Raw genomic sequence first — 22367 nt, 5'->3', positions numbered from 1 at the left:
GTTTTGTTTTCTAAAACCCCTTTTAGCTTTAACATTCCGTATTCTATTGCTCACATTTTATGATACTGCTAGTGAACTTTAAGCTACTCATTGGCAACTCTTGCTGTAAAAGTCGTTCTCTATGTTTTCCTCCCCTCAAAGAGCTAACCCAGCTGCTGTACCACACAATTAAAAAAAAAAAAAAAAAAACCTGATGCACAGTGTTTCCTCTCTTACCTGCCAAGCTACAAGGAAGTGCTTATTTTTAATCCCAGGGCCACGAGGAATGAGTGAGAGCTTTCTGATGTCCTTATAAGAAACTCTCTTTGTGACTCAGTGCAAGAACAACACTTTGAAACCATCAATTATTTCCTTAGTTTTAGGTTATCAGGAGCAAAGGGTTGAAAATTTCTCTCTCCATCTGCTTCCCATTTATTTTGTATAGCAGCCATGAGAAAAACCTTGGTTGTGCGTGCCAAGTCAAAACAAAATTAATGAGAAGTAGGCAGTAGGCCTAATGAAAATTCCAGTGTAACTCCAGCCTTGGCCCCATATCTCCTCCTTGTTCCCCTTTTTCTTCTATCATCGGAATGATCTGAGCATATGGGTAGTGAGTCTGGGCGTATGTGTTGCAAGCAGGGAGATCATAGGGTTCGTAGTTTATTGGAGCTGAAAGGGACCACCAAGGTCATCTGGTCCAATGCCCTCGTTTTACACAGATGAAGAAAAGAAAGCCTTAATTGCATTATTGTTGCATCTGCAGAGCAGCAGAAGAAACTAAAGATAGCCCTAGATGGGGAAGGAAAAGGAAATAAGTATTTATGTAATGCCTATTATAGGCTAGGTGCTGTGTTAAGCACTTTTTTTTTTTTAACTTAGGCAGTTGGGGTTAAGTGACTTGCCCAGGGTCACACAGCTAGTAAGTGTCAAGTGTTTTGTCTGAGGCTGGATTTGAACTCAGGTACTCCTGACTTCAGGGCCAGTGCTCTCTCCACTGTGCCACCTAGCTGCCCCTTGTTAAGCACTTTTTAACAAATATCTCATTTGGTCCTTGCAACCCTGGAAGGTAGGTGCTATTATTATTCCCATTTTACAGTTGAGGAGATTGAGGCAAACAGAACTTAAGTGACTTGCCCAGGATCACACAGTTAGCAAGTATATGAGGTCAGATTTGAACTCAGGTCTTCCTGACTACAGCCCAGTATTCCATCCACTGCACCGCCAGTTGTTAGAGGGTGGTATCAAGGGTGCAGTGTGAAGGTTTATCAATTTCCCTGCTAAGAATAAACTTTGGGATTCTTGACTCTCAGCCCAGGTCTCTATCAATATAACTCTACAATATCTTCTATTTGCCTCAGTTTCCTCAGATATAAAATAGAGATAACAATAGCACCTACCTTCCAAGGTGGTGAAGACCAAATTCAATGCAATAAACATTAATTAAGCATTTACTGTATGCTAGGCATAGTGTTACTTGCTGGGGATACAAAAAGAGGCAAAAGATAGCCCCTGCCCTCAAGGAGCTTACAATCTAATTGGGCAGAAGGGTTAAGATGGGTTAGGGAAGGCTTCCTGTAGAAGACAGGATTTTATCTGGGACTTGCAAGAAACTGGGGAGGTAAATGGTTGGAATGGAGGAGGGAGAGCAGTCCAGGCATGGGGGACAGTCAGAGAAAATGCCTAGTGCCAAGAAATAGAGTGTCTGGAACAGCCAGGAAGCCAATGTTACTGGATGGAAGAGTACATATAGAGGAGTAAGGTATAAGAAGACAGGAAAGGTAGGAGGCAACAGGTTTATGAAGGGCTTTGAATACCAAACAGAGCATTTTGTGTGTGATCTTGGAGGTGATAGGAAGCCGCCTCTGGAGTTTACTAAGTAGAGAGGATGATACTATCAGACCTGTGTTTTAGGAAAATCTCTTCAGTGACTGAATGGAGAATGGATTAGAGTGAGGAAAGACTTGAGGCAGGCCAACTTATCAGCAGACTATTACAGTAGTCCAGGCATGAGGTGATGAGAGCCTGCACATGCCAGTGTCAGAGGAGAAAAGAGGGTGTATCCCAGAGAGGTTGCAAAGATGAAATTTGGCCTTGACAACAGCTAGAATATAAGTGGAGTGAGAGGTAGTAAGATGTTCAGGATGACTCCTAGGTTGTGAGGCTGAGGGACTGCCCTCTACAGTATTAAGGAAGGTAGGAGGTGGGGGACGATTTAGGGGGAAAGATAATGAGCTCTGTTTTTGGCCGTATTGAGTTTAAGATGTCTACTGGACATCCAATTCAAAATGACTGAAAGAAAGTTGGAGATGTAAGACTGGATGTCAGCAGAGAAATTGGGGCTGGAAAGGTAGATTTGAGAACTATCATCATAAAGATGGTAATTAAATCCACGAATATTGATGAGATCATCAAGTGAAATAGTATGGAAGGAGAAGAGAACCCAGGACAGAGTCCTAAGGGTCACCTATGGATACAGGGAGTGATCTGAAGGAGGAGATTCCAGCAAAAGAGACAGAGGAGGAGTGGTCAGATAGGTAGGAGAACCAAATGAAGTATTTGTTAAAAAAAAAAAAAAGCTTCATATAGTGCCTAGCACATAGTAGACTGAATATTAATGCTTATTCCTTTCTCTTCCCATAATGAACAGTGGTTAATCCAAGTGAATACAACGGTTGATCCAAGTTCAATAACATGTAAAACTATTTGTTAACCTTAAAGTGCTATCTAAATCCAATTACTATTATTATTATTATTATTATCCTCTTGGTATGGATTTCAGGTTTATTGATGGTCATCTGAATGAGCAAAGAAGGTAAAATGAAGTTTGGGCCTGAGCAGGCCAGCCATACTTCCTAACCGTTATTTCATTCTGAGACATATTAGGACTTGTCAGCTGGCTTAATTGAGGGAAAAGGAGTGGTTGTTGTTGGAACTGGTTTCTAATATTAGCAGCTGCTGTTCTCAAGCAGAGCCCTTTATAATTCTCCTTACGTAGTGTTATCCCAATGTTACTGACTAAAGATCCCACAAAGATCTGAAGCTTTACAGAGAGATGATAGTCCCACATGCTTTTTGTCTTAGATCATATGAGATGGAGTTTGAACCCAGGCCTTCCTGGCTGTAGATCTAGTGTGCTTTCCATCATATTATGTTTGGAATATATGCTTACGTGGCACAGTGGGTAGAGTATCAGGCCTGGCGTCAGGAAGACTCATCTTCCTGAATTCAAATCTGACCTCAGACTAGCTGTGTGACCCTGGGAAAGTTACTTAACATTCTTCGCCTTAGTTTCCTCACCTGTAAAATGAGCTGGAGAAGGAAATGGCAAACCACACCAGTATCTTTGCCAAGAAAACCCTAAATAGGATCACAAAGAGTTGGACATGACTGAAAAATGACGCAACAACAACAAAATGTTGAAAATAACACAACACTTGAACTCAGGAGATGCGTAAGGTCAAATTGTCTCGTTTCTAAATCATCTAAATTTCTAAATCATCTTAAGTAAGCAGCTACCTTCAAGATTGTCCTGTAGTGTTGATGAGTGGGTGGAGTTACAGAGAATGTCTAATGCTGATACAAAAAAAAAAAATTTATCCACAGGAATATTTTGATTTGAGGGAATAAGGAGGAAGCAAGAAAATTGAAGCAGTTGATGATTAAACTATTTCAGAAGCCTGTGGTGTTCATGTTTGGCCTGCACCTGGACATAGAGAGGCTTGAGTTTGCCTGCTTCCAATTTTGTTGTTATTCAGTTATGTCTGATTCTTCATGACCCCGTGGACGGTAGCATTCGAGGCCCTTCTATCCTCCACTATCTCCCAAAGTCTGTCCAAGCTCATGTTCATTGCTTCCAGTAGCATCCATAATTTATCAAGCATTTGTCCATCGAAATGGTGTTCTGGGAAATAGCGCACTTCAGTGGTAAAAATCAAAAAAGTCCTAGGTAGGCTCTCTAGGCAGGCAATACTATCTGTAAAGCTTAAGAAATGAGACTGAACTAAGAACTATGTATACTAACAACAAAATATAATTTAGCTACCTAGTCTAAAAATGGTCAACATTAATATTGTGTAACATGTCTGGAGAATATTGCCTCTTTCCTTAAAAAATAGATTGAGGGTTTTCATAATTGTTTTCCATCAAATTTCAATCTTTTTGTCAAATTTTTAGGTATTTAATTTGTAAAAGTCTGCTTTGTACTAGCATACAGAAAATAGGGTATTGATTTAAACTTTTTGAAGGCAAATAATTAAGCACATTTGTAATAAAAGTCAGTGGATCAAAAAAAGAAAAGAAAAAAATGAGACTAAAGACAGAGAATGACCTAGGAAATGTGTCTAAATGTCCTAGAACTCAGAACATTTGGAAATTATTTGGGGAAAACACTCATGGAGAAACAACCCTACATACTATTTTTAAATTATTTTGGCTACCATCTCTTTGAAGGGGCTGGAAAACTAAGTTTTGAAACAAAGCCATCCAGAATTATTTTCCCTCTCTTTTTTTTACATTTGATATCCTGGTGGGCCTTGTTCATAGGGTATGTTGGCTGTGACCTTGATCCACTAACCTCCCCTCTTTCTAGCTCAGCTTCCTCATCTATAAAGTTTGGGGATAGAACTATATTCTCTAAAGCCCCTTCTATCTCTAACAATTTCTTATTCTAGGTTATTGGTTTATATTCAGGATTTAGCAACATGTCTAAAGTTATCACCACTAGGGGCACTAGGTGGAGCAGTAGATAAAGCTCTGGCCTTGGAGTAAGGAGAACCCAAGTTCAAATTCAGCCTCAGACACTTGAAACACACATACTAGCTGTGTGATCTTGGGCAAGTCACTTAATCCTGATTGCCTAACAAAAAACAAACAAACAAACAAACAAACAAAAATAAAATAAAGTTATCACCACTGCAAGTGATCCCTCCATCCTCACATTCCTCAGACTCCTTTTGTTGGATTTCTCCTTTACCCTTACTGTCTTCCCCCTTGTTTCAGGTAATGGAACAAGTGATGGATTTGAATGCAGAAGACTTGGGTTGGAATCTTAGTTCAGCTATTTAGTAAATGTGACTTTAGCAAGTCACTTAACCTCCCGGGACTCTGAACTTACCTCTAGTTCTTTTTTTTTTCTTCCTGTTTGAATGGCGTATCTTGAAAAAACAAAAAACAAAAAAAAAATTTATTGATGACGTTAGGTTTTTTTTTCTTTCAGCCAAAGACAAGGTTTATTAGAACATCCATCATATTGGGCAGACTTTTAAGGAGTCTAAACATGGGTAATCAGTGACTAGATTATAAGAATCCAAGCAGTGGCTAGATTTTAGGAATCTGAGCAGTGGCTAGATTATAAGAATTCCAGCCATGGCTAGATTATAAGAATCTAAGCATCTTAATGGAGACAAGATGGACCTTACATACAGAAAGACTGTGGGAGGGACCTAGAAGTGGCCTGTAAGCTGGGGTGAATACAACTACTGGGACCTGGACCTTGTGGCCAAGGGAGAATGGAGCCTAGCTAGGATTAAGGGTGGGAAATGGCTAGGGGCCATAGGGAGGTAAAACAATGTAGGGGAGATTGGGTGTAGCCACAATGAAAGGCCAGTTGATGGGATTATAGCCTCTGAACGCCAGAGATTTGGCCATGTGGGAAAGTCCAGGGTTTTTCCTTTCTGGGGCCCAGATCCCAACCTCATCATTCCCCCCCTCAAATAAATGGGACCCAAATTCTTTTGGAGTAAGGGGTGAAAGTCTCGGCTTCTGAAACTGCTTCCTGCTGGCAAGGGGCATAGAGCTGTCCCTGCATTGAGGGGGTCCCAAAGAGGAGGTTGACTAGAACCAAACACAGGTTACATCCAGGGAATGATGTGGGGACATTGGCTGGTACTCACTGTTTGCTACCAACTTTTTGGTGAGTAAGCCTCAGGGGGAACCAAAAAGCAACAGTTTTTCCCAATTCCCTAGTGCCAAGGGACTTAATAGATACACTTCCGGAGGATAGGGTGTCCATCCTTGTCCTCTATGCTGCGGAAAGTGTACCCAGGTCCATGGCCTTGAACTGACCAAGTGGACCGAGAGCCAGAGAGTGTCAGGCCCAGTACTAGAAAGCCTAGTAACTGTCTGCCCAAAAAGCACCTCCAAGCCTTGGTGCTTAGAGAGTGACCCCAATGACCACAACTGCAGAGCAAGAAAGGAGTGGAGGGAGGAGGCTTGCATACCTTCCAGGCTTGACTGGAGAAGAACTTGGGGTTAGGCAGTTTCCCTGTATGGGCCACCAAAATGATGCAATTTGGGGGTTCCGGGGTGCTGGGACCCCAAAATCACAACACGCAGGTCCTGCCCGAAAGAATTTGACCCAAGCCTTCTTCTAGCCAAAGACAAGGTTTATTAGAACACTGTCATATTGGGCAGACTCTTAAGGAGTCTGAACATGAGTAAGCTACAGTGGCTAGATTATAAGAATCTCAGCACTGGCTGGATTATAATAATCTGAGCAGTGGCTAGATTATAAGAATCTCGGCAGTGGCTGGATTATAAGAATCCCAGCCATGGCTAGATTTTAAGAATCTGAGCAGTGGCTAGATTATAAGAATCTAAGCTGACTTTAGGTTTTACAACACTTACATATCCCACTGTATCTCCTCCTAGCCCTTCCCAGAGAATATTTTCTCATAATAAAGACTTTAAAAAGAGTAAGAAAAAAACTAATCATATTGTTCCACAAAACTAATCATATTGAAAGTCCGCCATTATATGAAATGTCCCATTCCCATGGTCCCCCACCTTTGCAAAGAGGAGGGGCAAGATGTCTTCTCCTATATCTTCATTGGAGCCAAGATTGGTCACTGTCATTTCACAACATCCACAGTTTCCGTTCCTATGTTGTTCTTTTTCATTTACATCACTGTAGTCACTATGTAAATTGATTTCCTGGCTCTGCTTATACCATTTTGCCTCAGTTCATGTGTGATTCCATGTTTGTCTCTATTCATATTTTTGTTGTTGTTCACTTGTTTCATTCATGTGTGACTCTTCATGACCCCATTTGAGGTTTTCTTGGCAAAGATACTGGAGTGGTTTGCCAATTCCTTCTTCAGCTCATTTGACAGATGAGGAAACTGAGGCAAACAAGGTTAAGTGACTTACCTAGAGTCACACAGCAGTCTGAGAGGCTAGACTTGAACTCGAGTCTTCCCCAGCGCTCTATCCACTGCACCACCTAGCTGCCATATTCATAGTATTCAATAATATTTCATGACAGTCGTACACCACAATTTTCTTAGCCCTCTCCCAGTCATTGAGCATCTACCATGTATCCAGTTCTTTGCTACCACAAAAAGTGTTCTGGTGTATCTGGAACCTTTCTTTATGTCACTGACCTCTTCGGGTCATATGCCAGACAGTGAGATCTCTGGGTCAAAGTGTGTGGGCAATGAAATCACTTTCATTTCCATGTCTTCAACTAAAAAAATGAAAGCTTTTGGCTCAGTGCTTAGGACAATGCTTGGTACATAGTAGGTGCTTAATAAATGTGTATTGATTGATTGACTAGATGATTTTCAAAGTTACTTTCAGATCTAAAGCCTACAACCCTGTGACCTTTCCTCCCTCCCATATTAAACTATATGCTACTTGAAAGCAGGTCTATGTCATATCTACCTTTGTCTGCCTTGTAGTCAGCGTTTGTTTAATGGAAATGAACCAGCATGGAGAAAATTGAAGACTTCTGGGATTTTGTTTTTTATATATTATATGTTTCTAGGGCTTTAGTTTTTACCTCTATCCCTGCTGCTCTCCTCAACCACTACATGTTCCATGATTTTTAAAAAAAATCACTTGAGCAATTAGAGCTTTTTCATTATCCAAAATTCAGTAAGGGCTTAGAGAATAAAATGCTTGCAAACACCCACATCTACTCTTTGATCTTGGCTGCTGCCTGAATGGGTAATAGGGCCAGAACAACTGTTAGGAGACAATTTAGCCTTTCTGATTAGCTAATTTACATATTAAATTTCATACAATCAGTATTTTGCTTCCCCTAGAATAATTTTTTTAGTGGACTGCTTTCAGACCTACCAGGTAAACTCTATTGTACATTGTTTCACATCTCAAGGTCCAGCTGTTACAAACTGTTCCTATCTTTGAAGTACTGATGTACAAGTAGGAAGCTTAATTAGGGCCCAAGAGAATTTTATTTAAAAAAAAACAAAACACTACTAGCTTTAAAGAGAAAAATTTTCATTTTGAATCTGAAGCAACAGTAAGCGCAATGGGCTTATAGCTTTAGAGCTGAAAGAGAATTTAACAGCCATCTGGTCCACCCCCTCATTTTACAGAGGAGGAAACTGAGCCCCAGATAGCTTAACTGACTTTCTGAAATCATATAGATATTAAGTAACAGATGGAAGCTTTAAACCTAGGTCTTCTGGACCCCAAAACATGTGTCTTATATACTGACTATACCAATTCACTCCTATTTGTTTAGAGAATTCTAAAGAAGCTATGGGAGAAAAATTAGGAGGCCTGATAATGGTGGGTAAGGCACTAGATTTAGGATGACCCTGAGTTTAAATCTCAGAGACCCTTGCTTCTGCTAACCAAATGACCTTAGGTACATCACTTCACTCATTCAGGCTTCAGATTCCTTGTTTTGATAATGGGCCTGATGCTCATGCTACTTTGTAGGACTAAGTATCATCTAAATGTAAGGTGATATTGCTAATCCAAGAGCATGGCAGAGAGATGCCGAGGCAGTGTCGATACAGTGCCAACTCATGCAGAGGAGAAAGAAAAATAGCATTAACCACCTGGATGTTTTGCCCATGTAATGCCAAAACAGCCACATGTTGGCAAGCATCTAACTGGCACACTGAAGTTTTCACTCTTCAAATGGATGTTTTCTGTTAAGTATGTTCCAATTAGTTAGCACATATGGAAGGCCCACTCCACAGAACCCTGTACTGGCACTGTGAGGGAGATTCAGTTCAAGAATTTAAAAGACACATAAGTGCCTACTGTTTTGCAAATAATTCCTACCTTCAAAGAGCTTACATGGAGCAGGGGGGTGAGGTGGGCTCAGAGAAGAAAGGACAGACGTAACATGTATACAAATCACCGTAATATTGGTCACCCAACATGCACTTTTGTCGTTGTTCAGTTGTTTCAGTCATGTCCGACTCTTTGTGACCCCGTTTGGGGTTTTCTTGGCAAAGAAACTGAAGTGGTTTGCCATTTCCTTCTCCATCTCATTTTACACATGAGGAAACCAAGGCAAACAGAGTTAAGTGACTGGCCCAGGGTCACACAGCTAGTGAGTGTCTGCGCCTAGATTTGAACTCAGGAAGATGAGATTTCCTGACTCCAGGCCCAGCACTCTACCCACTTTGCCACCTAGCTGCCCTCACCATGTACTTATTAAGCTCTTATTATGTTGTAAGCACTGTACTAGGCACTGGGAATACAAAGACAAAAATGAAATAATCCTCCCCTTCAGGGAGTTTATACTGTCATAGGAAACAACATGTACATGTACAAGTATGTGCAAATTAAATACAAATTAAATTGAGGAGGAAGAGAGTACTAACTTGGCCTTGAAGGAAGGCAAGGATTCTGAAAGGTGAAGATGAGAAGGAAGAGCACTCCAGGCGTGGAGAGCAACCTCAGTAAGTGAATGCATGGAGAAGGAAATGATGGAATGTTGAATGTACGGCATCAATCCACCAATAAACACTTAGTAAATCGCTACAATGAGCCAGGCATTGCACTAGAAGCTGGACCTACTATTATTCCAACTTGGCAGAAACTACTAGTTAGAACTAGAGTTTAGGAAGAGAAGTGGGAATAAATAAGGCTAGAAAGGTAGGTAGGAATCAGACTAGGGAGAGTCTTAAATGCCAGGCTGGTTGCATCCTATTCTGAAGACAGAGGCAAGTCAATGAAGGCTTTCGGCAGGCTGGGGGATGACAGATGACACGGTCATACCTGTGCCTTGGAAAGATTTTTTGGGAAGCTATATGGTGAACAGATTAGAGAGAGGAAAACCTCAAAGCAGAGAGACCAAGAAGGGACTGTTAAAGAAAGATGATAAGGAAAAAGGTTAATGTGTTTGAAGAGCCCTCAGCATTAATATTGCCCTCTCCAAGTATAAGGGCATGGTTTGGGATAGGGAAGAAAATCATGGGATAAGAACTGAATTTCCCACTACTAGAGAGAGAGAAAGTCAGGAAGATGAGTCTTCCAGAGTTCAAATCCAGCCTCAGACACTTATTAGCTGTGTGACCCTGGGCAAGTCACTTCACCCTGTTTGTCTCAGTTTCCTCATCTGTAAAATGAGCTGGAGAAGGAAATGGTAAACCACTCCAATATCTTTGGCAAGAAAACTCCAAATGAAGTCACAAAGTCAGACATGACTGAAACAGCTGAATAAGAGAGAGAGAGAGATGAAGTAAATAGTGATATAATCTCTATTTAAGGTGTTGACAATCTAGTTGGGAAAACAATATATGGACATGAAGGTGGATTTCAGCATACAAACATTGATATCAGTGTGACTTTTAGCAAGTCATTTCACCTCTATAGGACTCAGTTTACTCCATCATAAACGTTAAAGAGACAGTACTCCTACATTATACTTTTACAGGTGTCAGACCTATGATCTCTAAAGTCCCTTTCAGCTCTAGCCTTCAATTAAATTAATATTTATGAAACTTGTAGTCTATGACTAAGGCATTAGTACTGCTGTGATTCTAAACGTATTCTAGAATACCATTAAGTGTTCTGTCTTGATCTCATTTTCCTTATCTGTAAAATGAGTGAGTTGGACCAGGTGAATTCTAAAACTCCTTCCAGGTCTATCTGAATCCTGTCTCTGCAGGTTACTTTTTCTAGCAATAGTTCTTACAGTACTCTTCCCCTCATCACAACATTCACCAATCCAGGAAAGACAAGTTGGATGACTCTATTTGGGGATCGTCAGCGTGGAAACCGCACAGTAATGTAAGCTTTAATGGCAGAAGACAAAGAATTGACTGAGCACATCATGGCAGTAGTTCAGCCATATGAGGTATATTTCACCTTATAAAAATCCAGTGTACCAAAACCAATCTGAATTTAAGGAGCAAAATGGTGGGTAGGCACGTATAATTTCTTTTGCATAACTATAAAGTTCTTCCCCTTAGAAAAGATTTTGCTACCATCAGGATTTCTTTTAGAAAAGAAGGTTCTATTTTGAGCATTTAAAATAGATTTTCATTAATTATAGAATGCTCTAAACAGTGTATTCCAGCATTTTAGATAATAACAGCTCACATCTTTATAAGGCTTTCCTCACAACCATGAAAAATAATTTTTGTGTTATTATGCCCATTTTACAAATGAAGAAAATGAGTCTCACAGAAGTGATTTGTCTATAATCACACAGATAGTGTTGGACTAGGATTCGGAACTAAGTTTCTTGATTCCAAATCCAGCTTTCTCTCTCCACTCAGCTTCAAAGCACTTAGCAGTGTGTGCACATAGAATGTGCTTAATATGTATTTGTTGAATTGTTTTGGACAAGTGACCTAGACCCAGGGGTCTATGACCCAAGGGACACATCTGGTTTGTCACCTATTTCTGTAGGGCCTGTGAGCTCATCAAGCCATAGCCAGCCCCTGGCTTAGACAAATGACAGTATCTTGGACAAAGGTCTTTTTACAGATGGGGCAACTGAAGTGGCTCTGTAGTTAGTGGAAAATCCAAAGGTAAATTCATGTTACACCATTGTGGGGGCATCAGCCTAGTTTGTTGTTTTTGTCGTACTTGATAAGCTCTGGGATGGAAAAAGTAAACAGCTTGTTAAAGACTGTGGTACTTTAGCAACAGATGAGAAATAGCCCCAGGGACCAGCCTACCTTTTTTATTGACTTGTCCAAGACTCGAGGCAGGAAAGATAATTGGATAAGCACCAGAAAGGCAGATTACTGCTAACAACCTAATAAAGAAAGCTCATTTCTCTAATGAGGGGTTAGAGGGAGAAGTATGCATACCTCTCCTCAAATCATTGAATCTCAGAGTTGGAAAGGACCTTAAAGGTATTCTAAACCAACCCCTAACTTAGCAAAAATCCATCCCCAATATGACATTTCTGAGGATAATCATCCAGTCAATTCTTGCAGAATTCCAGTGATTGAGAAACCTCTACCTCCTCAGAAAGCTCTTTCTTTTTTAAAGATACTCATTAACCAGAAGCTGTTATAAAGCCTAAATTACCCACTCCCAACATTCGACCTTTGCTCTTAGTTCTCTCTGGGGTCAAACAAAACAAGTCTAATCCCTTTTATTTTTCCTTCCTTACTTCCTACCTTCCTCTCCTTCCTTCCCTTCTTCCTTCCTTCGTACTTCCCCTCCCTCCTTCCTATCCTTCCTACTTTCTCTTCCTTCTTTCCTTCCCTCCTTTCTTTTCTCTCTTTCCTTCCTTCTCTGTCCTTCCTTCCTTTTTTCCTTCCTTCCCTTCTTCCCTCCTTTCTTCCTATCTACCCTCCTTCCTTCCCACCTTCCTTCTTACCTTCCCTTCTTTCTTCCAACCTTCTTTCCCTCCCTCCCTCCTCTCCTTCCTTTGTTCCTTCCTTCCCTCATTCTTTCTTTCCCACTTTCATTGATTTTTTTTTTTTTGGTGAAGTGACTTGCCCAGGGTCGCACAGCTAGTAAGTATCAAGTGTCTGAGGTCACATTTGAATTCAGGTCTTCCTGAATCCAGGGTCGGTGCTTCCTTCCCTCTTTCCACCCTTCCTTCCCTCTTTCTATCCTTCCTTCCCCTTCCCTCTTTTTTCCCTATCCTTCCCTCTTTCTTTCCTTCTTCTCTGCCCTTCTTCCTTCCTTTCCTCCTTCTTTCCCTCCTTCTAAGTAAGGGACCTCAGAGGCAATACCTGAACAAGCATTCTATCTACAGCATACTCCAAAAAAGGCCATTCAACCTTTTCTTGAAGATCTCTAGCAAAGGGTGGGGGGAACCCCCTACCTCTCAGGATAGCCCACTTTACTTTTATATAACTCTAATAGTTAGAAAAGGAAGGGAAGGGCAGGGGAAGGGAGGGAGAAAGTCAGCCATGGTTCTGTTGTGATAATTACCTAAACTAAGGGACATAAGAGCATTGTGTAAAGTACTATATAAATATAAGAGAGACTTCAAGAGGACCTAGTTGAAGTCCTGACACTGTCACTCACTATCTGGGCCTAGGGGGGAATGGTGACCTTTGGGCCACAGTTCCTTCATCATAAAATTCGGGAACTGGACCAGGTGGCCTCTTAGGTCTATTCTAGCTTTAAATCTGTGATCTAATTATTTCCTTAGGATGATAAGAAAAATCAGTTCCAGAGTTAAAATACAGAGTAGTTTTGAGGAGGCAAAGTGGAGGTGGGTGGATGGTGCCTTGGCTTTGGTTTGGTTTGTTTATAAAAGGCAGGAACATGAAAAGTCACATTTTCCGTAGACATCGGTTTCCTAAAAATTCCAGTTGGGGAAAAATTGCCAGGGAGACAGAGTGTAAAAGACTTGGCTTGTCTGCCTTTGCCTTAGGAGCTGCAGCATTTCAGATGTGCCATCAATGTAATGCTCAGGGGGTGTTTGAGAGCAGAAACTTAGAATTCGGAGAAGCCCAGAATGGAACACAGGCGGCTTCTACATGTTGTGCATGTAGCCTGTCACGAACATTCTGTCATTTAACCTTCACAAATGTGGCACTACACAGAGCCAGATTATAATTTATAAAACTGAGGCAGGACTTCTGAGAACATAAGGGCATCTTAGGTTCCTTAGGTGGACTTTGGCTGATGGCACCCTGGGTGTACAAGGTTTATTGAATAGCAGTAGAGGTGAAAAGTAATCAAAAAAGGACTAATTTTTATGTTCCTTGAATGGAAGAGGGATATCGTACTACTACAAGTAATGCATATTCTGATCTAAAAATCAAAGAGTTATGATGTGTTATGTTGGAGAGACCTTGGGAAAATAAACACAAAGACTCATCTAAAAGTGACCTTAAAATCATAGAACCATAGAATGGTTGGGGTTAGAGATGGTTTCATTTTTGTTTGTTCATCCTCACCCAGTGCCAATCACAAAGTGCTTGTATACAGTAAGTGTGTAATAAATGTTTATTAAATTGAATTATTACATTAAAAACTTTTTCAGAGTGAGAAATAGGTAAGCTCCGTACCCTTCTATGCTGAGGGGATCCTTAGGATATAGAATCATAGATGGTGTCACATGGAATGTTAGATCTGGGAAAGACCATTGAGGCCAATCCCTATAAGAGAAAACCAAGGCCCAGAGAGGAAAAGTGTTTGGTGACAGGCAGGGATTGGAATATAGGTCCCAACTCTTAGCTCAGTCCCACAATGCATTGTGTCCTGAAATGTAGTGATGGAAAGAGGAGACATGTGCACTATCATAACAATTCCTGAAGAAGCATTACATGATACCTGGGTTATAATTCAAGTCAACAAGCATTAATTAGACACTTATTTTGTGCAAGGCATTGGGCTAGATAGGCCCAAAAACAAACATGAAAACAATCCCCAAACTTAAGAAACTTACATTCTATTGGGAGTATATAAGATGCATAGAGATGTACATATACAAGATACATCTAAGGTAATTATATAACAGGAGTGGATGGCACCAATAACTAGGGGAATCCCTAGGAACGGACCTGTAGAAGAGGTAGCACCTGAGATGAACCTTGAAGTAACTCTGAGAATCAGACAATGGGGACAGCCTTTGCAAAGGCACCAAGGTGGGAGATATATAACGAATAGTAATTAGGCCAGTATGACTGGAATATGGAATCCATTTGGCTGAAATAATATGAAGTAAGTCTGGAAAGATGGGATGGAGTCAAATATAGAAGAGCTTTAAATTCCAAATGGAAGATGTTATATATTTTATCCCAGAAGCAATATACAGGTACTGAAGCTACTTAAACAGGAATATGACAAGGTCAGACCCAAGTTCAAATCCTACCTCAGACACTTACTAGCTGTGTGACTCTGGGTGAATCACTTAACCCTGTTGGCCTCAGTTTCCTCATCTGTAAAAATGATCTGGAGAAGGAAATAGGAAACCACTCCAGTATCTCCAAGAAAATCCCAAATAGGGTCACAAAGAGCTGGACACAAGTGAAACGACTGGGCAACAAATGCCAAGGTCAAAGCTATACTTTACGACTGTTTATTTGGCAGCAATGTGGAAGACATAAAGAAGAGAGAAGAGGCAGGAAAGTCAGTTGGAAAGTTATTAAAATAGACCATGTGAGAAATAATGAGACTGTAATATAGGGTGGAGAAAAGGGTGGGGGGTAGAAGCAAGAGTTGTCGTGGAAGTAGAGTTGACAGATTGTGACAATTGATTAGATGTCGAGGAGGTGAGAGACCTGGAATAATCAAGGACAAGATTCAGTTTGCAAATCTGGGTGGCTGGAAAGATGGCAGTGCCTTCAACAAAAATGGGATGGTTAGGTGGGATGAGGTGAGGAGGAAAGAGGAGTCCTGTTGTAGACAGGAGGAGTTTGAGATACCTGTGGAACATACAGGTAGAGATGTGATTTTTTTCTCCCAAAGCTATTTTCATTTGTCTTGAAAAGTCACTGAATTCTGGGTCAAGAGACCTGAATTCAATTCCCAATTTTTTATACTCTGTCAGCAGCTTGACTATGGTAAGTCATCTCATCTCTCAGAGCCCCATTTTCTTCATCCGTAAATGGAGATAATAGCACAAGCAGGTTCACCTGCTTCATTGGATTGTTTTGAGTCATTTAGGTCAAGTCAACAAGCATTAAGCACCTACTATGTGCCAGGAGCACTGTTTTCTTTAAAAAGAAAAGAGGCAAAAACATTGCCAGTTCTCAAGGAGCTCATAGTCTAATGGAAAGCACTTTATGAATCTTAAAAGCCTTTAACATAAATGTGGAATGTTGTTAATAACAGGGGCAGCTAGGTGGCGCGGGGGCTAGAGCGCCAGCCCTAGAGTCAGAAAGACCTGAGTTCAAATTTGACCTGAGACACTTATTAGCTGTGTGACCCTGGGCAAGTGACTTAATTTAGTCATTTGCCTCAGTTTCCTCATCTGTAAAATGAACTGGAGAAGGATATGGCAGACCACTCTAGTATCTTTGCCAAGAAAACCCCAAATGGGGTCACAGGGAATCAGACATAACTGAAATGACTGAACAACAACATTAATAATAAGCTGTTAAAATATTGATTATTGTAATTGTGTTTCATAAAATTACTTGTCAATATTTCATTATGACTATAGATTAAAGCCTTAAGCAAAGGAATCAGGTTGTAACAAGAAAGTTTATCAACAGAAAGTTAGAGGAGGTATTGTGTAGGTTAGCAGGGCCTTCCCCATGCTCCCAAATCCTACCTCTTCCAGTACAGAACAAAATACTGTAATAAATCAACTGACTGGAAGTCATGAGATGGGAATTGTGATCTTGGGCAAATGACTTCACCTCCCTAAGACTCAGCTTCCTCATCTGTAAAATGGGAGGAAATGGTGGCATTCGATTAGATGATCTCCAAGGCCCCCACCAGCTCTCTGATTCTAGGAGGCTCTGTTGTATTCTACTTTTAATGATTACAAAATTATTCCCATGTGCAGTAATTCAACCGGAGTGTTTAATTAGTTAACGGTCCAAATTAATTTGGCTAAAATTTTTAAATGGCAACTACATCTGTTGTTAATTTTTCCCCCTCCAATATGATTAACCATCTGCTTCATGACAGCTCATCTAAAAACATTTTTCACATAATTAAATTGTCATTTTCCACTTGAAAGAAGAGCCCTCTGTTTGCTCAGCAAAAGGAGCAGCCACGTAAGATGTAGGAACACATATCTCCATTGCTTATTTTCAGATATCAAGCAGTTAATTAAGAACAAGTTTTTATTCAGTGCCTCCCCTGTGGCCTGTCCTATCTTAGGTTGCTGTCGAAGATCAAAAAAGAACAGCATGATCCTTGTCCACAAGGAGATTGCAGTCTGGCAGGACAAACGAGAAATGCTTCCACGTGTTAAGGACTTAGTAGATAAGTGTGGAAGATAATGGAACCCTAGCGGTAAAAGGGACTCTTAGGGATCACCTCCTCCATCCAGTCTTTTTTAGAGGTGGTAATAGAGGCCTGACTTAATGCAATTTTTATGGATTCATAGGATTTTTCCTTAAAATAAAAAGGAGATGACCCAGGTTCTCTATGCATTTTGATTCCTACACTTAATGACATCTGTCCTTCTAATTGACTGAATCAGTGTCCAAAATAAGAAAAGAAAAAAGAAAATGCATGTACAGAATTTACGTTAAAGTTTGCAAAGAACTTTTTACATATGTTAACTCATTTTATTCTCACAACTCCCCTGTGAGGTAGGTGCTATTATTATTCCCATTTTACATATGAGGAAACTGTGGCACAGAGGGGTTACGTGACATGCCCAAGGTCCCACAGCCAGTCAGAGCCTGAGGCAGGATTTGAACTCAGGTCTTCCTGACTTCCAGTCTCTCTGCAGCTGTACCCTCTGCAGCTAAGGGACAAAATGGATATGGCACTGTACATGGAGTTGAATAAGACCAGAGTTCAAATTCTTTTAGTTCTTCATTGTTGTTTAGCCGTCTTTAGTTGTGTCCTGCTCTTTGTAATCCTATTTGGAGTTTTCTTGGCAGAGATACTGGAGTAGTTTGCCATTTCCTTTTCCAGCTTATTTTACAGATGAGGAAACTGGGGTAAACACAGCCTGGGGTCACACAGCTAGTAAGTGTCTGAGACCAGATTTGAACTGAGGAATATGAGTCTTCCTGACTCCAGACCCAGCACCCTATCCACTGCACCACCTAGGAACCCCTAGGATTGCTCCCTAGCTTTTTCCTTTTGTACAGGAAGAGAACCATCTCTGACACCTGTCAGTGATGTTTTCACCTCTTTCCCAACCTGTTTCCCAAGGGGTTGTCTGGGGCAGTGACTGGTGAAGAAATAAATGGTATCTGTTAACCTCCACTCGAAAACATACATTTTGAAATCCTTGAGCATTGTAACTGGCTGAGGGGGTAAAAGAGTGAGAAAAGCAAAGGGAGACAGAGTCTTACTCACCTGTCTCTGATGGCTAGGCTCTAAGAATTTTCCCTAGAACCCAGGATTTTATACCTCGCAAAAGTAGCCATTAACTTCTTAAATTAACAAGCCTCCTGACAAAACAAAGAATAAAGGTGCCATTTTTCTTGTGACCTGAATTTCTGACTTAATTTAACTCTTACCTCTCAAACAGGCTAATATTCACTCAGGGCTTTTTATGCAATACTTTAATACACAGAGATAGATAGATAGATAGATAGATAGATAGATAGATAGATAGATAGATAGATAGATAGATAGATCGATACATAGATACATAGATACATAGATACATAGATAGATGGACAGATGGACAGATGGATGGATGAGAGACAGGGAGAAAAGAGAAAGCATTTAAGTTCTTACTATGTTCCAAGCACTGTAGTCTTACACCCATGAGGTGAGTAAGCAAGTGATTACCAGGGGTAGGCCCTAGCACAGGCCCAGTATAGGGAAATGATTTGCCCAAGATCACAAAGTTAGGTGTGGCAAAGGCAAGTCTAGAACTTGGGTCTCTTGACTTACTGACCAGTAGTCCCACTACTATGCCATGCTGATCCTTGCTCTCTGTCTCTCCCATCCATCACCTTCTTTGTATTTCTGGTTTCAGATAGATGTGTAAAAGATTCAGAGAAGCAAATTCAAGTTCAGTGTAAAGAAAAACTGAAAATTAGAGCTGTCACAAAGCAGAACTGGCTATCTTAGGAGGTATTGGTTCCACTCCTCTGGAGGCTTTGGAGAGGAGGCTAGATGACCATATGTTAGGGGTTCCTGGAATTCATGTGTAGATTATGTTCAGTGATATCTGTGACCTCTTACAGTGATAAGATTCTGTGGTTCCAATTGGTAACAGCCTAGGATAGGCTCTCTTTCCAAAGCCCGTTGGTTGTTGCAGTAGTCTTCTTTTTCTTTTTTTTCTTTGGAGGCAGTCAGCGTAAGTGACTTGCCCAGGATCATACAACTAGTAAGTATCTGAGGCTGTATTTGAACTCAGCTCCCTCGGACTCCACTGCCGATGGTCCATTCACAGCGCCATCTAGCTGCTCCTGCAATAGTCTTCTAATAGGTGCATGTTTAGTTTGGTTTGGGGTTTTGGGGGGTTTTTTTTTGCCATAATCTCTGCCCTTCAGTCCATTCTTCATATGCTGCCGGACTCATCTTTCTTAATTCATGTTCATATTCTTTCTTAATTCAGTTCATGTTACTCTTCCACTCAAAATCTTTAAGTAGTTCCCTGTTGCCAACCAATACCTACCACACAGGTACAGTGGATAGAGAGCTGGATCTGGAATCAGAAAGACCTACGTTCAAATCCAGCCTTAGACACTTACTAGCTGTGTGACCCTGGGCAAGTAACCTAACCCCAATTACCTCTTTGGAAAAAAAAAAAAGAAGAAGTAAAATTTGGCTAAGAGAACTGAAGAAGTCAAGAATGGGGAAACTGAGAAGCCATATGAGCAAAGGTATAGATGTAAGTGAGCATGGTGAATGGCAAAGGCTGGAATCATGAGAACAGAGGAATCTTCTTCGGCTGGAGTGGGTGATAAAGTTGGCAAAGAAGGGTGAGGCCAGATTTTAGGGCGTTTGAGAAACCAGCCCTGGTAGTCCATGTAGGCAGAGCCTCATTTTAAAACCACCTTCAGAATAGCTGATGTAATTTGATGGAAATCACACAGTTGTTACTCTGTGTTTTTTATGAAACTGCTGCACAATTCATCATGATGAATTAGCCTAAATAGGAGGAGCACTGACCTGGAAACCAGGGGACTTGAGCCCAGGTGCCAGCCTTACTCACTAGGTGGCTGTGGGTAACCTTGGATGAAGGACCACCTCTCAGGCTGTCAGTTTCCTCATGTGTGACAGTAGTAGCTTGGACTAGATAATTTTCGAAGAACTCCGTCCACTTGATGATTCTATCTCAGACTTTGTGTCTCTTCATGGAGGCTTTATTTGGAGAAATAAAGAAAAAGGTTAAATGCTGCCATGGAAAGAGTGCTGAATTTGGAGAGAGAGAACCTGGGTTGAAATCCTGCTACTTACCATCTACCCTGAATGGGTCACTTAGCTTTTCTAGGATTCAATTTCCTTGTCTACAAAATGAAATAAGGCAGAAGAGGTTGGATCAGGGAAAAGTCACTTGGGGTCCCTAACTGTATTTCAACATGATTGGTTTCCTTTGTAATCCTATGGATTTTATTTTATGCATTTTAAAACATTATTCTGAGAAGAGAGACATGCTCAGACTGCCAAAGGGGCCATAACCCAAAACAGGTTAAAAAAAAAAAAAGATTAGATGATATTTAAAGTCCTTTCCAACTCTGAATTCTTTGTAAAATTTTAGGAGATAGGGAAGCAGAGTATAGGAAATATTTAGGTCATTATTTTTTTTTAATTTAGAGGTATTAAAAGGTAAAAGGCCATGTGATTATGGTTTTTGGTGGGTTGTTTTTGTTTTTTTTTTAATAGTCCTTCTGAGGTCAGAAGTTTAGTCCAAACACACATTGACTCTCAGTCATTAACAAAGCCATCTCTGCTCTATTACATCAATATATGCAGTTTGAAGCCAGGCACTGGCCTGAATTCATCACTTAGGAGGCAGAGGCAGATAAAATAAGAGAAAGCCAGCATGGGGTTGTGGAAGGAACAGTACGGCTCTGGTGACCTTGGGGAGTACCTGGTCTACTCTGGACCTCAGGCTCCTCATCTGCAACAGGAGGAGGTTAGACTCAGTGATTTACAAAATTTTAGCTTCTAGCTCTAAACTCTCGTTTCTATCTCTGTAGAGGCACCCATGGACCGAGCAAAGTGGATCTTCACCTGGCCCCTGATATTCCTACTGTTTATCACCATCCCAAACTGCAGCAAGCCACGCTGGGAGAAGTTCTTCATGGTCACTTTCATTTTCTCCACCCTTTGGATTGCTGTGTTTTCCTATTTAATGGTGTGGCTGGTAAGTGATGAGTTGTTGTTCAGTCATTTCAATCGTGGCCAACTCTCTGTGACTCCATGTGGAGTTTTCTTGGCAAAATACTGGAGTGGTTTGCCATTTCCTTCTCCGGCTCATTTTACAGATGAGGAAATTGAGACAAACAGAGTTAAGTGACTTCCCCAGGGTCACACAACTGGTAAGTGTCTGACGGCAGATTTGAACTCAGGAAGATGAGTCTTCCTGACTCCAGGCCCGGCGCTCTCTGCACTATGGTGCCACCTTGCTGCCTTTAAATGCTTCCAGTGATGGGGAATCAACAACTCTTTCCATTTTTGGACCATGCTAGTTGGTAGTCATTTTTTCTTTACGTTGACCTGAAATCTGCCTCCCTGCAACCTTCACCAACTGCTTCTAGTTCTAGCTTCTGGGACCAAGCAGAAAAAAACCGAATCCTTCTTCTACATGGCAACTCTTCAGATACTTGGAAATAACCATCATGTCTGTCCCTTCTCCGGTTTCTCTTCTCCAGTCTTCCTCAATACTGTCTGCGCCAAAATGAAAGACTCAGGATGTCCCTGCTGGGCTGTGCACATGTGCACATGTAAAAGGCTACAACTTTTTTTAAAAGTTAAAATATTTAAAAAAAAACTTTTAAAAAACCTACTCCCTACTGGAGCACACACTTCTTATTTACTACTTTAACTTAATCCATCTTGTTCCCCTGTAAAAACACCTCTGATTTTCTTGCTTATTTACTAACAATGGTTCTCTGCTCCTCTCCCTGGTGAGTTGTAGGGGGGAAGCATGAAGAGGGTTCAGGTTGGCAAGAGCCAGGAAGGACTGTGGGAGCCTGACAGGCAGCAGTATGGAGTGGGAAAAGCCCTGGAATTGAAGTTACAAAACCTTAGTTTGAACTATACCTAGTTTGCATCTCAGACTCCCAGTTTCTTCATCATTAAAACAAGCTGTTCAGAGAGAAAGAACTAGCAATTATTTTGTGCTCAGAGTAAACAACCCAAAACAAACCCTTGGCAGGGAGAGAGAGGACACGAGGCAGTGAGGCCCCTAGAATACCGCAGCACCTGCAGAGGAGGCTGCTATGGGGAGGAAGCAAGAGAAGATTGGGCCAAGGAAAAATTCACCAAGGGTGTGTCTATTATCAGGAAGAAGAGAAGACACTTTCTAATAGCTTCCTCTTCTACCTCATTATTCTTGCTCACCAGATGCAAAACTCAACTATTTCTATGCTTTTAAAGGATTAGAAATACAATCGGCATCCCCTCTAAATTTATGCACCCTGGGACAAAGCTCTGATCAC

At 41.0% G+C, this 22367-nt stretch overlaps 1 protein-coding gene across 2 annotated transcripts in view; it reads left to right on the top strand.

Moving 5' to 3' along the window:
- The window catches only part of SLC24A4 (solute carrier family 24 member 4), a 275977-nt gene that overhangs the window by 230781 nt on the left and 22829 nt on the right, over positions 1 to 22367 (top strand). For both annotated transcript variants that reach the window (XM_027870002.1, XM_027870001.1), the window contains one exon: positions 20904 to 21070. In XM_027870002.1, coding sequence (XP_027725803.1) covers positions 20904 to 21070 — 167 coding nt within the window. The remainder of the gene's footprint in view (positions 1 to 20903; positions 21071 to 22367) is intronic.

Source organism: Vombatus ursinus, unplaced genomic scaffold, assembly GCF_900497805.2.
Source record: "Vombatus ursinus unplaced genomic scaffold, bare-nosed wombat genome assembly UNPS02014794.1, whole genome shotgun sequence".
Classification (NCBI taxonomy): domain Eukaryota; kingdom Metazoa; phylum Chordata; class Mammalia; order Diprotodontia; family Vombatidae; genus Vombatus; species Vombatus ursinus.
Note: the sequence above shows the minus strand (reverse complement) of the source record. Positions and strands in the feature narration are given on the sequence as shown.